General features: G+C 38.5%; 1 protein-coding gene across 1 annotated transcript in view; it reads left to right on the forward strand.

Moving 5' to 3' along the window:
- The window catches only part of FAT4 (FAT atypical cadherin 4), a 172,929-nt gene that overhangs the window by 1,391 nt on the left and 158,893 nt on the right, over positions 1-12,645 (forward strand). The window contains exon 2 of the mRNA XM_007446249.1: positions 7-3,822. Coding sequence (XP_007446311.1) covers positions 7-3,822 — 3,816 coding nt within the window. The remainder of the gene's footprint in view (positions 1-6; positions 3,823-12,645) is intronic.

Genomic DNA, 12,645 nt, shown 5'->3' on the forward strand with positions numbered 1-12,645 from the left:
GTTCAGGCGCGCTCTTCTGTGGCGAGCTTGGTGATTTTCGTCAATGACATCAATGACCACCCTCCCGTCTTTGCCCAACAAGTGTACAGAGTGAACCTAAGCGAGGAGGCGCCCCCGGGAAGCTATGTGAGTGGAGTGTCTGCCACTGACGGCGACTCTGGTCTCAATGCTAATCTGCGTTACAGCATTGTCTCTGGGAATGGACTAGGTTGGTTCCACATCAGTGAACACAGCGGCCTGGTGACCACTGGGCTTGCTGGGGGCTTGGACCGTGAACTCGCTTCCCAGATTGTACTGAATATCAGTGCTCGGGACCAGGGGGTTCACCCCAAGGTTTCCTATGCCCAGCTTGTAGTCACCCTCCTGGATGTGAATGATGAAAAGCCAGTATTTACCCAGATGGAAGGATATGATGTGTCTGTGGTTGAGAATGCCCCAACAGGGACTGAACTACTGGTGCTTGGGGCAACTGATGGGGACCTGGGTGACAATGGGACAGTGCGTTTCTCCCTCCAAGAGTCTGAGACTGACCAGAGGTCCTTCCGCCTGCATCCTGTGTCGGGGAGGTTGAGTACTATCTCCTCCTTGGACAGAGAAGAGCAAGCTTTCTACTCCCTGTTGGTTCTGGCCACAGATCTGGGCTCCCCTCCCCAGTCATCAATGGCTCGAATCAATGTGAGCCTCCTGGATATTAATGACAACAGTCCTGTGTTCTACCCAGTCCAGTACTTTGCTCATATTCAGGAGAATGAGCCTGGAGGTAGCTACATCACTACAGTGTCTGCCACTGACCCAGACTTGGGTCTCAATGGAACTGTCAAATATAGTATATCAGCTGGGGACAGGTCTCGGTTTCAGGTCAATGCTCAGAGTGGGGTTATTTCTACAAGAATGGCCCTAGACAGAGAAGAAAAAACTGCTTACCAGTTGCAAATAGTGGCTACCGATGGTGGCAATTTACAGTCTCCAAACCAGGCAATAGTAACCATCACTGTATTGGACACTCAAGACAACCCACCTGTATTCAGCCAGGCTGCCTACAGCTTCGTGGTCTTTGAGAATGTGGCTCTGGGATATCATGTGGGTAGTGTGTCTGCATCCACCATGGATCTCAATTCCAACATCAGTTATCTCATTACTACTGGGGATCAGAAAGGTATGTTTGCTATCAACCAGGTCACTGGGCAGCTTACCACAGCAAGTGTGATTGACAGAGAAGAGCAATCCTTTTATCAGCTGAAAGTAGTAGCCAGTGGGGGCACAGTGACTGGAGACACTATGGTTAACATAACAGTTAAGGATTTAAATGACAACTCTCCCCATTTCCTTCAGGCAGTAGAGAGTGTGAATGTGGTTGAGAATTGGCAGGCAGGTCACAGCATTTTCCAAGCCAAAGCTGTGGACCCCGATGAAGGTGTCAATGGCATGGTACTCTATAGCCTGAAGCAAAACCCCAAGAACCTCTTTACTATCAATGAAAGGAATGGTAATATTAGTCTGCTAGGACCCCTGGATGTTCACGCTGGTTCCTACCAGATAGAGATCTTGGCATCTGATGTGGGTGTTCCTCAGCTCTCCTCTAGTTTCATCTTAACAGTTTATGTCCATGATGTAAATGACAACCCACCAGTGTTTGACCAACTTTCTTATGAGGTCACCCTTTCTGAGTCAGAACCTGTGAATTCTCGTTTCTTTAAAGTGCAAGCTTTTGATAAGGATTCAGGAGCAAATGGTGAAATTGCATACAGCATTGCTGAAGGCAATACAGGGGATGCTTTTGGCATATTCCCAGATGGTCAATTGTATATAAAAAGTGAACTGGACCGTGAACTTCAAGACAGATATGTTTTACTGGTTGTTGCTTCTGACAGAGCAGTGGAACCCCTTAGTGCTACTGTGAATGTTACTGTAATTTTAGAAGATGTAAATGATAACAGACCTCTTTTTAACAGTACCAATTACACATTTTACTTTGAAGAAGAACAGAGAGCTGGGTCGTTTGTGGGCAAAATAAGTGCTATAGATAAAGACTTTGGGCCAAATGGAGAAGTAAGGTATTCTTTTGAAATGGTGCAGCCAGATTTTGAGCTGCATGCAATTAGTGGGGAAATTACAAATACTCATCAGTTTGACAGAGAGTCTCTTATGAGGCGGAGAGGGACTGCAGTGTTTAGCTTTACAGTCACTGCAACAGATCAGGGGCTCCCTCAGCCTCTCAAGGATCAGGCCACAGTACATGTTTACATGAAGGACATAAACGATAATGCTCCCAAATTTTTAAAAGACTTTTACCAAGCGACAATATCAGAGTCAGCAGCCAACCTGACACAAGTTTTAAGAGTATCTGCCTCAGATGTTGATGAAGGTAATAATGGACTTATTCATTATTCTGTAATAAAAGGAAATGAAGAAAGACAGTTTGCTATAGACAGTGCCTCTGGTCAGGTGACGCTTGTTGGAAAATTAGACTATGAAGCAACACCTGCCTATTCCCTTGTAATTCAAGCAGTGGATTCAGGGGCAGTTTCCCTCAATTCGACTTGTACCTTAAATATTGATATTTTAGATGAAAATGACAATACCCCTTCTTTCCCCAAATCAACACTATTTGTTGACGTTTTGGAAAACATGAGAATTGGTGAACTCGTGTCCTCTGTTACTGCAACTGATTCAGATTCAGGTGACAATGCTGACTTACATTACAGTATTACTGGGACTAACAATCATGGAACTTTCAGCATTAGCCCAAACACTGGGAGTATTTTTCTTGCCAAAAAATTGGACTTTGAAACACAGTCTTTGTACAAATTAAATATAACAGCAAAAGACCAAGGAAGGCCTCCTCGTTCATCTACAATGTCAGTGGTTATACATGTGAGAGACTTTAATGACAATCCTCCTAGCTTCCCTCCTGGGGATATTTTCAAGTCTATTGTTGAGAACATTCCCATTGGAACGTCTGTCATTTCAGTGACTGCACATGACCCTGATGCAGACATTAATGGGCAACTCTGCTATACGATCATCCAACAGATGCCAAGGGGCAACCACTTTGGCATAGATGAAGTCAAAGGTACTATCTATACAAATGCTGAAATAGATCGGGAATTTGCTAATCTCTTTGAGTTAACTGTAAAAGCCAATGATCAAGCTGTGCCTATTGAAACTAGACGGTATGCTTTGAAAAACGTGACCATTTTGGTTACAGACCTCAATGACAATGTTCCAATGTTTATATCACAAAATGCCCTGGCTGCCGACCCTTCAGCTGTGATTGGTTCTGTTCTGACAACAATTATGGCTGCCGACCCAGATGAAGGGGCGAATGGAGAGGTGGAGTATGAGATCATCAATGGGGACACAGACACCTTCATTGTGGATCGTTATAGTGGAGACTTGAGAGTGGCTTCGGCGCTGGTGCCTTCTCAGCTGATCTATAATCTCATAGTTTCAGCAACAGACCTTGGCCCTGAAAGGAGGAAATCAACCACTGAATTGACCGTCATTCTTCAGGGCCTTGATGGACCTGTTTTTACACAACCCAAATATATAACTATTTTGAAGGAAGGAGAACCCATTGGCACCAATGTGATATCAATAGAAGCAGCTAGCCCTAGAGGATCTGAAGCCCCAGTGGAGTATTATATAGTTTCAGTCCGTTGTGAGGAAAAAACTGTGGGACGTCTCTTTACTATCGGACGACAAACTGGCATAATTCAGACTGCAGCCATTCTGGACCGCGAACAAGGAGCCTGTCTTTACCTGGTGGATGTTTATGCCATAGAAAAATCAACTGCTTTTCCCAGAACACAGAGAGCAGAGGTAATGATTTTGTCATCCCTTATGATTATTTGTTGATGTGTTTTTTAGGAAGATCGTTCTCTTTATATTTTCTTTCTATAGTAATTTACCTTTACTGTTGATTGTTCATTTTACTGATAGGAGCATATAAAAATGTTCTGTCACACAGACTAACAAGAATTACATGCAATTTAGCTTTAATCCTGATCAAAACCAAACAATGAACAGTTTTTACCTTATATCTCATCTCACACCATCATATGTGTAAGGCTAATGAGAACTCTTTAGTCATTTCAGAAGTGCAAAAAAAAAAAATTCATTTATCTAAGTTACATCACCACACTAAACTAAACACCTCACAGTAAGGAAGTCTACCAGAGAATGAGCAATTTCAGACTTAAGAAATCCTTATTCCAAAATGAAGAACTTTGGTAGAAATCAGCATTATAGCATGGCTTTCAAGGGGGAGTGGCTGTGGACTGACAGTTTACATCAGGACAGTATTAACTTTCACATCCTCAGCAGTCTTGGCAGTTTCTTTATAGACAGTGACTAATTTCAATGTGCTGGGCCAAGTTTGGGGAGATTCCTGATTTCATCTGCCTTCACATTGTAGGCACTATCTTCTGACTTAGAGTAATCCTCTCTCTTCCCTCTTGAACTAAAGCATGTAATGTGCTGTGAATGATCAGAGATTAGAAGCTGTTTCTTGAGACAAAACTGTGTTGTTCAATGCCATGGTATAGGTACAAGTTGTTCTGTCTGCTGATGGGCAAGAAACTAGTGTTTCAAAGCATAAGCCAAAAGATTTCAAGCTTGGCCTTTCCCGGGGTATATTTTTGGCTGTTACTACCTCAGTGTTTCATTGATTTGCTTTTTAATTGAACTACCTCCAGTGTTGTTTTGATAATCAACTAGAAATGATATAGCTATACTCTGGAAAGCTCGTTTGCCATTTCCTAAGTTCTCTCTCCTCACTCCCTTCAAAGGGATTCTGGTGTCACTCAGCCAAAAACACAAAATATCAAATGTGGTTTGTGATACTCGGCAGTAACCCAGACACAACATGCTAGTGAAATTGAGGCTCATGTATTTGTTTTCTTGCTTTCTTTTCTTTTTTTTACAGAGGTGAGGGGTTTTCTTCATTTAAAAATGTTCATTTATTATTATTATCTTTCTGATACCCTGTGATTTTTTTCTCATGTTAGCTAGCTATGTCTGTTCTATGGATGGAACAGTATATTCATGGCCTAGAGGATATTAGAGATATAATTAGAGATATAATTCTTAATAGAGATATAATTCTTAGAGATAAAATTTTAAGTGGAATTCAGTTTTATCTTATACACATAGCCCTGAAGAAACTTTTAACCCATATGTCCTCTTTTGCCTAATTAGTTTTTTAAAGATCTTAACATAGGTCTTACTTATTGAGCTATTTGGTTTAACTCAGGCTATGACTTACATGTAATTTTATTTTGATTTGGGGTTATTCCTCCCTTAAACCCACTGCCTGGCTCTACCTTCCTTCTCTCGAATTATTTCTTAGATGAAGAGATTTAAGTAGTTATTAAAGACAGGCAATTAAGTCATTCTAGACTTTAAATTTGTTAAACTATAAAACAAATTATGTTATTGGTTGTTTGGTTCAATGCATTACATTTGCTCTGCAATGAGAATAAATGTGCATTGTTTTCATTAGAAGATTTATTTAGTCTTATTATTTATCCATGAGATATGCAAAGATTAGCTTAGCTTAAATTTATTAAATAGTGCTGTTTCTGCATTAGGCACGAGGACTAAAAAATAATGATTATAAACCATTTTGTTAGTAATAGGGGATTATATGTCTGTTACTTTTTTTTAACCTCAAATAGCACCAATATGAAAAGTTATTCATATTTACTGTAGCCTATTTAAAAATCTGGAGAGAATTCATCATGATGATTTTTTTATGAGAAAAAAATTGTTTGTCAGGGTACCTTCTGTGAACTGAAGTGCTGAAATTGTAAACCGAGTTTGAGTTCCCAAGCTCCAACCACTCCTAAAATTAAAAGCAAATGTGTTTCTCCAAAGAATATTGAAAGCAGTATTTGGGAGCTAGAATTTCATATTATTATTGGTTGTATCTTTCAAGTGTATACAATAAAGTTTTTTCCTTCTGCTCAAACAGTTAATTTACCATGATTCTGCAAAAAGAAGCTGTAAATTACCTCTGGTTGTCAGAGGTGATATTTCAATTGTTTGTTTCTTAGTGTAAACTTTGCTCCAATACATTTTTTAACAATTTATTCATGTACACTGATAAGAGTCCGGGCTGCTTACTCAGGTTTCTGGCTAGAGTCATGGCTGATCACATTCCATGGACAAGCAGAGGGTCAGTGGGTAAAAGAGAAATGATTTAATCTGCATTCTTTTTCAAGCTCTGACACTTGTGTGTGTGGGGGAAGGGGGCGGTGCTGGGGACTTGGCTCTGATACTTCTCATTCCAGAGCTCTGTCCAGTTGTACACCTTCACTGCCCCTACCTGTCATAGCATGGATGAGAGTGTCCTTGAAGGATGGCTTTTGTGTTGCAGACACAAGGTTTATTATCCTTTTATTTTTATATCTTTGTATTCTAAGAAGAGTCTTGATTATGTTAGAATAGCTCATATACATTTTGTACCACATTTTTAGGTTCAACAAAAAAATTGGAAATGTAGCACATCCATAAGCATTTCTCTTTTAATATGTGTTTTATGGGAACATGCAACTTAGGGACTGGGTTGGACTTCTTGAAGGTCAGAGGCTTTGTCTCATTGGTCTTTATTTCTTTTATTTTTATTTTTTACATCTTTATTGGAGTATAATTGCTTTACAATGTTGTGTTAGTTCCTGCTGTACAACAAAGTGAGTCAGCTATGTGTATACATATATCCCCGTATCCCCTCCCTCTTGAACCTCCCTCCAACCCTCCTTATCCCACCTCATTGGTCTTTATTATCTCCTAGTATAATATCTCCTTGATGATAATATCTCCTAGAGCCTGGTGTATAGTAGGTGCTCAGTACATGTTTGCTGAATGAGATGGTAGAAGAGCTAAGACTGGTGTGTGCATTCTTGTGCTTCAGGAATAATCAGCAGAGAGAAGCAGGGGGAATAAAGGAGGTTAGTAAATTTGATCTCTATCATTATTTGAACTAAGGACATAAAGGCATACTAATTATGTCTGTTCTACAAATGAACTGAGAATTGTCAGAAGAGTCAAAGAGGAAAGAGGAATTTAGGTGGGTGGTCTCACATGGAACTTAGGGTTTAAATGGAGAGAAATACTGTATATGCTTATAGGTTGCAGTTCTCAAATTTGTTGGTTGCAGGACCCCAAGAGCTTTTGCTTAGGTGTGTCTTATCTATTACTATTTATATTTTGAACGTTAAAACTGAGAAAATTTTAAAATTTTTATTAATTTCTTTAAAATCACATTAACCATGTAACATATTTTTATTTTATTTTATTAAAAGAAATTAATTTTGCCAAACTTAAAAAATAATGAAAAGAGAGACATTATTTTACATTTTAATAAATCCCTTTAATATCTGGCCTAAGAGAAGACAGCTGGATTTTCAGATCTTCTTATTCCATCTATTGCAATATGTTCTTTTGGTTAAAGTACATGAAGATAATCCGTTCTCACTCAGATAGACAAAGCTGGATAAGGGAAAGATATTTTGATATCCTTTTCGGATAATAGATGATTTTCTTTTGATACTACACCGGAATTCCACAACTGGCTGTTTCTTAAAACTTACTTGCAATTAGGAATCTGAAACCCTACCACTGAACTTTTCATTCTTTGTTGGATGAAAATACTGATCTATCTTGCATTCTGAATGGAAATTTTACCTATGTGTGACTTAGAAATATCAGGCATTGATCATTTGGAAAATACTGGTTATAACTGATAAGGATCTTATCAAAAGAGTCGTTAAATATATTGATTCACAACCTCATGGTGATGGTTTGAAGTTTTCCAAATTTGAATTTTCACTTGAAAGCTCAAATTTTATCATTAGTAATTAGTTAGTTGTTGTCCTGATGTATTAGGCTTCCTTTGTTCATTTTCAATCAAACAAAAAATGTCTGTCACATACCAAATCTAAAAAAAGTGTAGTTTCTCTGTCAGTTGTTCTTTCAAGTAAAAATTGTATTCTGTAAATAGAGCACCTAGTTCAGCCTTCAACTCAGTCCATCACACACATGCTTTTCTTTGAGACTATCAGTGGTACAGATTAATGGTTCTTTGTGCACGTTTCACTATTTGTCACCCAAATATTGAAAATACATCAGGATTTAATGGTCTAGATTTAATAATATTAATCATTTTACTGTTTCTTCAAGGAGAGTTCTTCAGTTTTTAAGTGAAACTGGCATTTTATTTTTACTGTGCCTAGTAAGTGAAGAATACAATTAGAGCTGAATACTTTGGAACTACTGCTTTGCTTTGTGCTAAGGCACCAGCAGTTTTACCTGCCCTTTGCTTTTGCACCTCTAGTGTAAATGTCAACATAGTGAAAAGGCAAACAATGTTTTGTACAATTATGACCACAGTTTTTTTATTTCCCAGGCATCTTTAATGGGTCTCTGGTATGGCTAGGGCCCCATGTTCCACAGTGGGAGAACCATTGGTCTAGGCACTGAGATTTTTGCAATACAGTAAAAAAAAAAAAAAAAAAAAAAAAAAGCAACTAGAAATATTCTATTAAAAGTGTGCTTAGAACGTTAAGTGAACAAATTATGATTGCATTTAGATTAGAAATGAGTTTTAGCAATTGATAATAAATAAATTTATTTTTACAGTGAAACCATCAAGAGTTCCAGGAGAAATGATGGAGACGTTTGTAATATCAATACTGAATATCAAGTTTAGAAATGATTTTCTTCCAAAGGGTTTAAAAGAAGAGTTAGTGCACCTTATATTAAATGTACGTATATCTTGTGTGTCGTTCCTCACAGGCAAAATATAAGCAACAGAACTGAATATTTAATAATAATGATAATAATAATAATTATAAAATTTATTGCATATTACTATGTTCAGTCATTGACCTGAGTGCTAAGTGCTTTTTTAGGGATTTTTATCATTTGAGCCTCACAACAACGTTAGTCACATCACTCCCACTTCGTAGTTGTGGAAACAGTCTCAGAAAAGTTAAATGATTTGCTTAGGTTCTGATTGATAGAAAGAAAAATCACATCCAGACTTGCAAAATCCATTATTTGTGTTCATAGCTACTGTCCTATAAAGACAGGGTAATCTGTGGTCTTCGTTAAGAGAGGGGCTTTTTTACTCCATAGATAAAAGTATGGATGTATGCTTTTGATAATCTTGTTTTCATACCCTTATTGGTGTTAAAAACTCTTTGAAAAGTAGTATTATGTATTGTCTGAACTAAGAGAAGCATGATTTTTGCTGCCTCAATCAAGGCCATCAGCAGATGCTGTACATTCCTATGGGTCAGTTACTGGTAGCAGCAAGGATTCCAAGTTGAGGACCTGTGGAGGTGTTTTTGGAGCAGGGAAGAAGGGTGAGAATATGAGAGAGGGGCACTGGAGACAAAGGAAGCGCACAGGTATATGCAGTGACTCTCCTAATTTACAGTACTGTACAGGTTGGAAACAGTTGCTCTACTTTATTTGAGGAGAATAGGTGGAGAATCCATTTTTGGATTTTCAGATGATAAGTCTTACTCTCCTAAGGCATAATGATGAAATTGTGTGGGTGGAGTGTGAAGATTATATTCAAAGGAGGAAAACATTTTCTCACTTCCTCGACTTTTGACTTCCACATTGTTTTTTTTTTTAAACAATCTATGATTATTTTCTGATTCTATTTTTTTCCCTGTTGGTATGTGTTTAAATTTATTAAATTTATTAAACTGTGACTTAAAGGCCTCTATAAGTTTTCAAGACATGTACAAATGTGTATCACAGACAGGAATATTGATGGACAATTAAGCTCATGCTGCATATTTCATAGATGGCTTCAGGATGCTTGATTTGGTCTCTCTCTTTTGTTGATATATTTCCATAGATATAGTTTATTTTCTGACAAAGTTATTGTTTATTTCTTTGTTCACCTTTATTAAAACCCAAATTATTTTAATCCTTTATTGTTCCATTAGATTTTGAGGCAACTACTCTAGGAATAGTTTTGAAAAGATATTTATATACTTCATATTTTGTGGAATCAATTTTTCATCACACTGTCTGCAGCTTGCACTTTGTCATCATTACAATGAAAAACTGCCAAAGAACCTCATTAGCTGGGAGGGACTGTTGAGTTAGTGACTATAAAGGATTCCCTGAGGTATGTTCTCTCTTCCAAGAATTAATATATCTAAGGTTCAGCTTTTGATGAATATCCATGAAATTAGGTAGTATTCAGAATAAGGAGCTTGGGAGTGGAAATTGAAGAAGAGTAACTGGCAAGTGACATGGCCAAAATGAATTAAAGGGCTTCTTAAGGTCTCCTAGATATGGAATATGGTAAATATATTCTAATGCTTTCAGGCTTTAAGTAGTCTGTGACAACAGCAGCCAATTTTAGTAGTACAATAAATAAGGAGGAGAGAGTATGAAGAAGGCAGAGAAGTGAAAATTTAAAAAACTTCTGTTAGACAAATATCATTTATAAAATATATACATGTTATATATATATATATATATTATATATATATATATATATATATATATATATATATATAGTACTGTGTACTAACATGTATGCAACCATTGTACAAAGATTACTGGATTTTCCCTGGTGTTAAAATCCTGAGACAAAATGGGACAATAAAGTCATGAAGATGACAGAATCTAACTGGAAGATAATTTACATGTGGCAGTCAAGAATTGACTCTAGGGATGCAGTTTCCAGACATGTATGCATATTTAGGAAACAATTAGGGAATAAAAACCAAGTTTTAAGGTATTGAGGAAATGCTGAGAGACATTTATAAACCCTGTCTGACAACTGGCAACTGGGAGCCAATGGCATTGTTATGGATTATTTGTTTCAGATTATTGACATTTTTCTGAAATGTTTTATCATGTATAGATTCTAACATATATAAAGTGTTTACATTATGTCAGACACTGGTGAGCACGGGGCATTGTCTTGCCTTCACCATAATCCACGACATCTCACCATTTGACAAATGAGGATACCAAGGCTAATGGAGGTCAAGTTTATGGAGCTGGTTTATGGTGGAATGGAATTTGAACCCAGCAGTCTGACTTGAGTATGTATGTTTAATCCCAGCACAACATGTTATAAGAAAGGTTGATACTTTCTATACTCTCATAAGCATACAAGTTTTACTGTGTAAAAAGTTGTTTTCATATTTTTATATTTCTTCATACTGGTGACTGAAGAAATATAGGGTAAAGTGAAGTTTAGTTAATGACCCAATAGTAGGATTACTTTAGGTTCCTATTAATCTTTATTTAGGTTAGGCTTGAATAAATGGACCTATAATGTCAGTTCTTCATTTTATTTTTCGATGTGCCGTGAGAATATATTTCCATTCTTCCAGTTACTGGCTCATTTACTTTCTTCCCTTTTCAGCAAAATTTTTGAAAGTGTTGCCTTTCCTGTCTTCTCTCTTCTCATTATCTCTTAAACCCACCCCCATCAGGCTTGGCTTCTGCCACTCTAGTAAAATTGCTCTTACCAAAGCCACCATGATAGCCACATGTTTACATCCACTGGGCAGGTCTCAGTGCCCATTGTATGTATACTTCTAAGTAATCAAACTCTCAGGATTTTTATTCTGTTTCTTGGACCAGTTCCTTTTCAGCCTCCTTCACCAGCTTCTCTCCATGCCCTCAAATTTTAACTGTTGGAATATCCCTAGAATCAGTTCTTGAAAACCTCTTCCTTTTTAAACTACACTTATTCCCTTGAAGATCCCAATCAAACTCATGATTTTAAATAACATATGAACAGATGAGTCCAAAATTTTGTCTCCACCCTGTATATCTCTCCTGAATTCCATATTCATATAACCAACCACTTACTCATTACATTTGATTAGTTTCTTAATAGATATTTTAAATTAACATTTCCAAATCTGAGCTCTTGATATCTTCCCCAATAAAAACTGACTCAAGAACCCTCAGCCATCTCCTTTTCAATTGATGGCAACCCCAATCTTCTAAGTGCTCGGGTCAAAAAACTTGGTGTTCTTTGACTTCTCACTTTCACACCCTATGTGCACTCTGTCAGTTAATCTTGGCTCTCTCTTAAAAATATATCTAGGACTTCCCTGGTGGCGCAGTGGTTGGGAATCCGTCTGCCAATGCAGGGGCACGGGTTCGAGCCCTGGTCCGGGAGGATCCCACGTGCCGCGGAGCAACTGAGCCCGTGCGCCACAACTACTGAGCCTGCGCTGTAGAGCCCATGAGCCACAACTGCTGAGCCCGCGAGCCACAGCTACCGAAGCCCGTGTGCCTGAAGCCCATGTCCCACAGCACGAGAGGCCACCACAATGAGAGGCCCACCCACCGCAGCGAAGCGTGGCCCCCGCTCTCTGAACTAGAGAGGGCCCGTGCACAGCAACAAAGATCCAACACAGCCAAACAAAAACGAAAACAACAACAACAAAAACATATATAGGGATTCCCTGGTAGCGCAGTGGTTGAGAGTCCACCTGCCAATGCAGGGGACACGGGTTCATGCCCCGGTCCGGGAAGATCCCACATGCCGCGGAGCGGCTGGGCCCTTGAGCCGGGGCCGCTGAGCCTGCGCGTCCGGAGCCTGTGTCCGCATCGGGAGAGGCCACAACAGTGAGAGGCCTGCGTACT

This window comes from Lipotes vexillifer, unplaced genomic scaffold, assembly GCF_000442215.2.
Source record: "Lipotes vexillifer unplaced genomic scaffold, Lipotes_vexillifer_v1.1 scaffold159, whole genome shotgun sequence".
NCBI classification, from domain to species: Eukaryota; Metazoa; Chordata; class Mammalia; order Artiodactyla; family Lipotidae; genus Lipotes; species Lipotes vexillifer.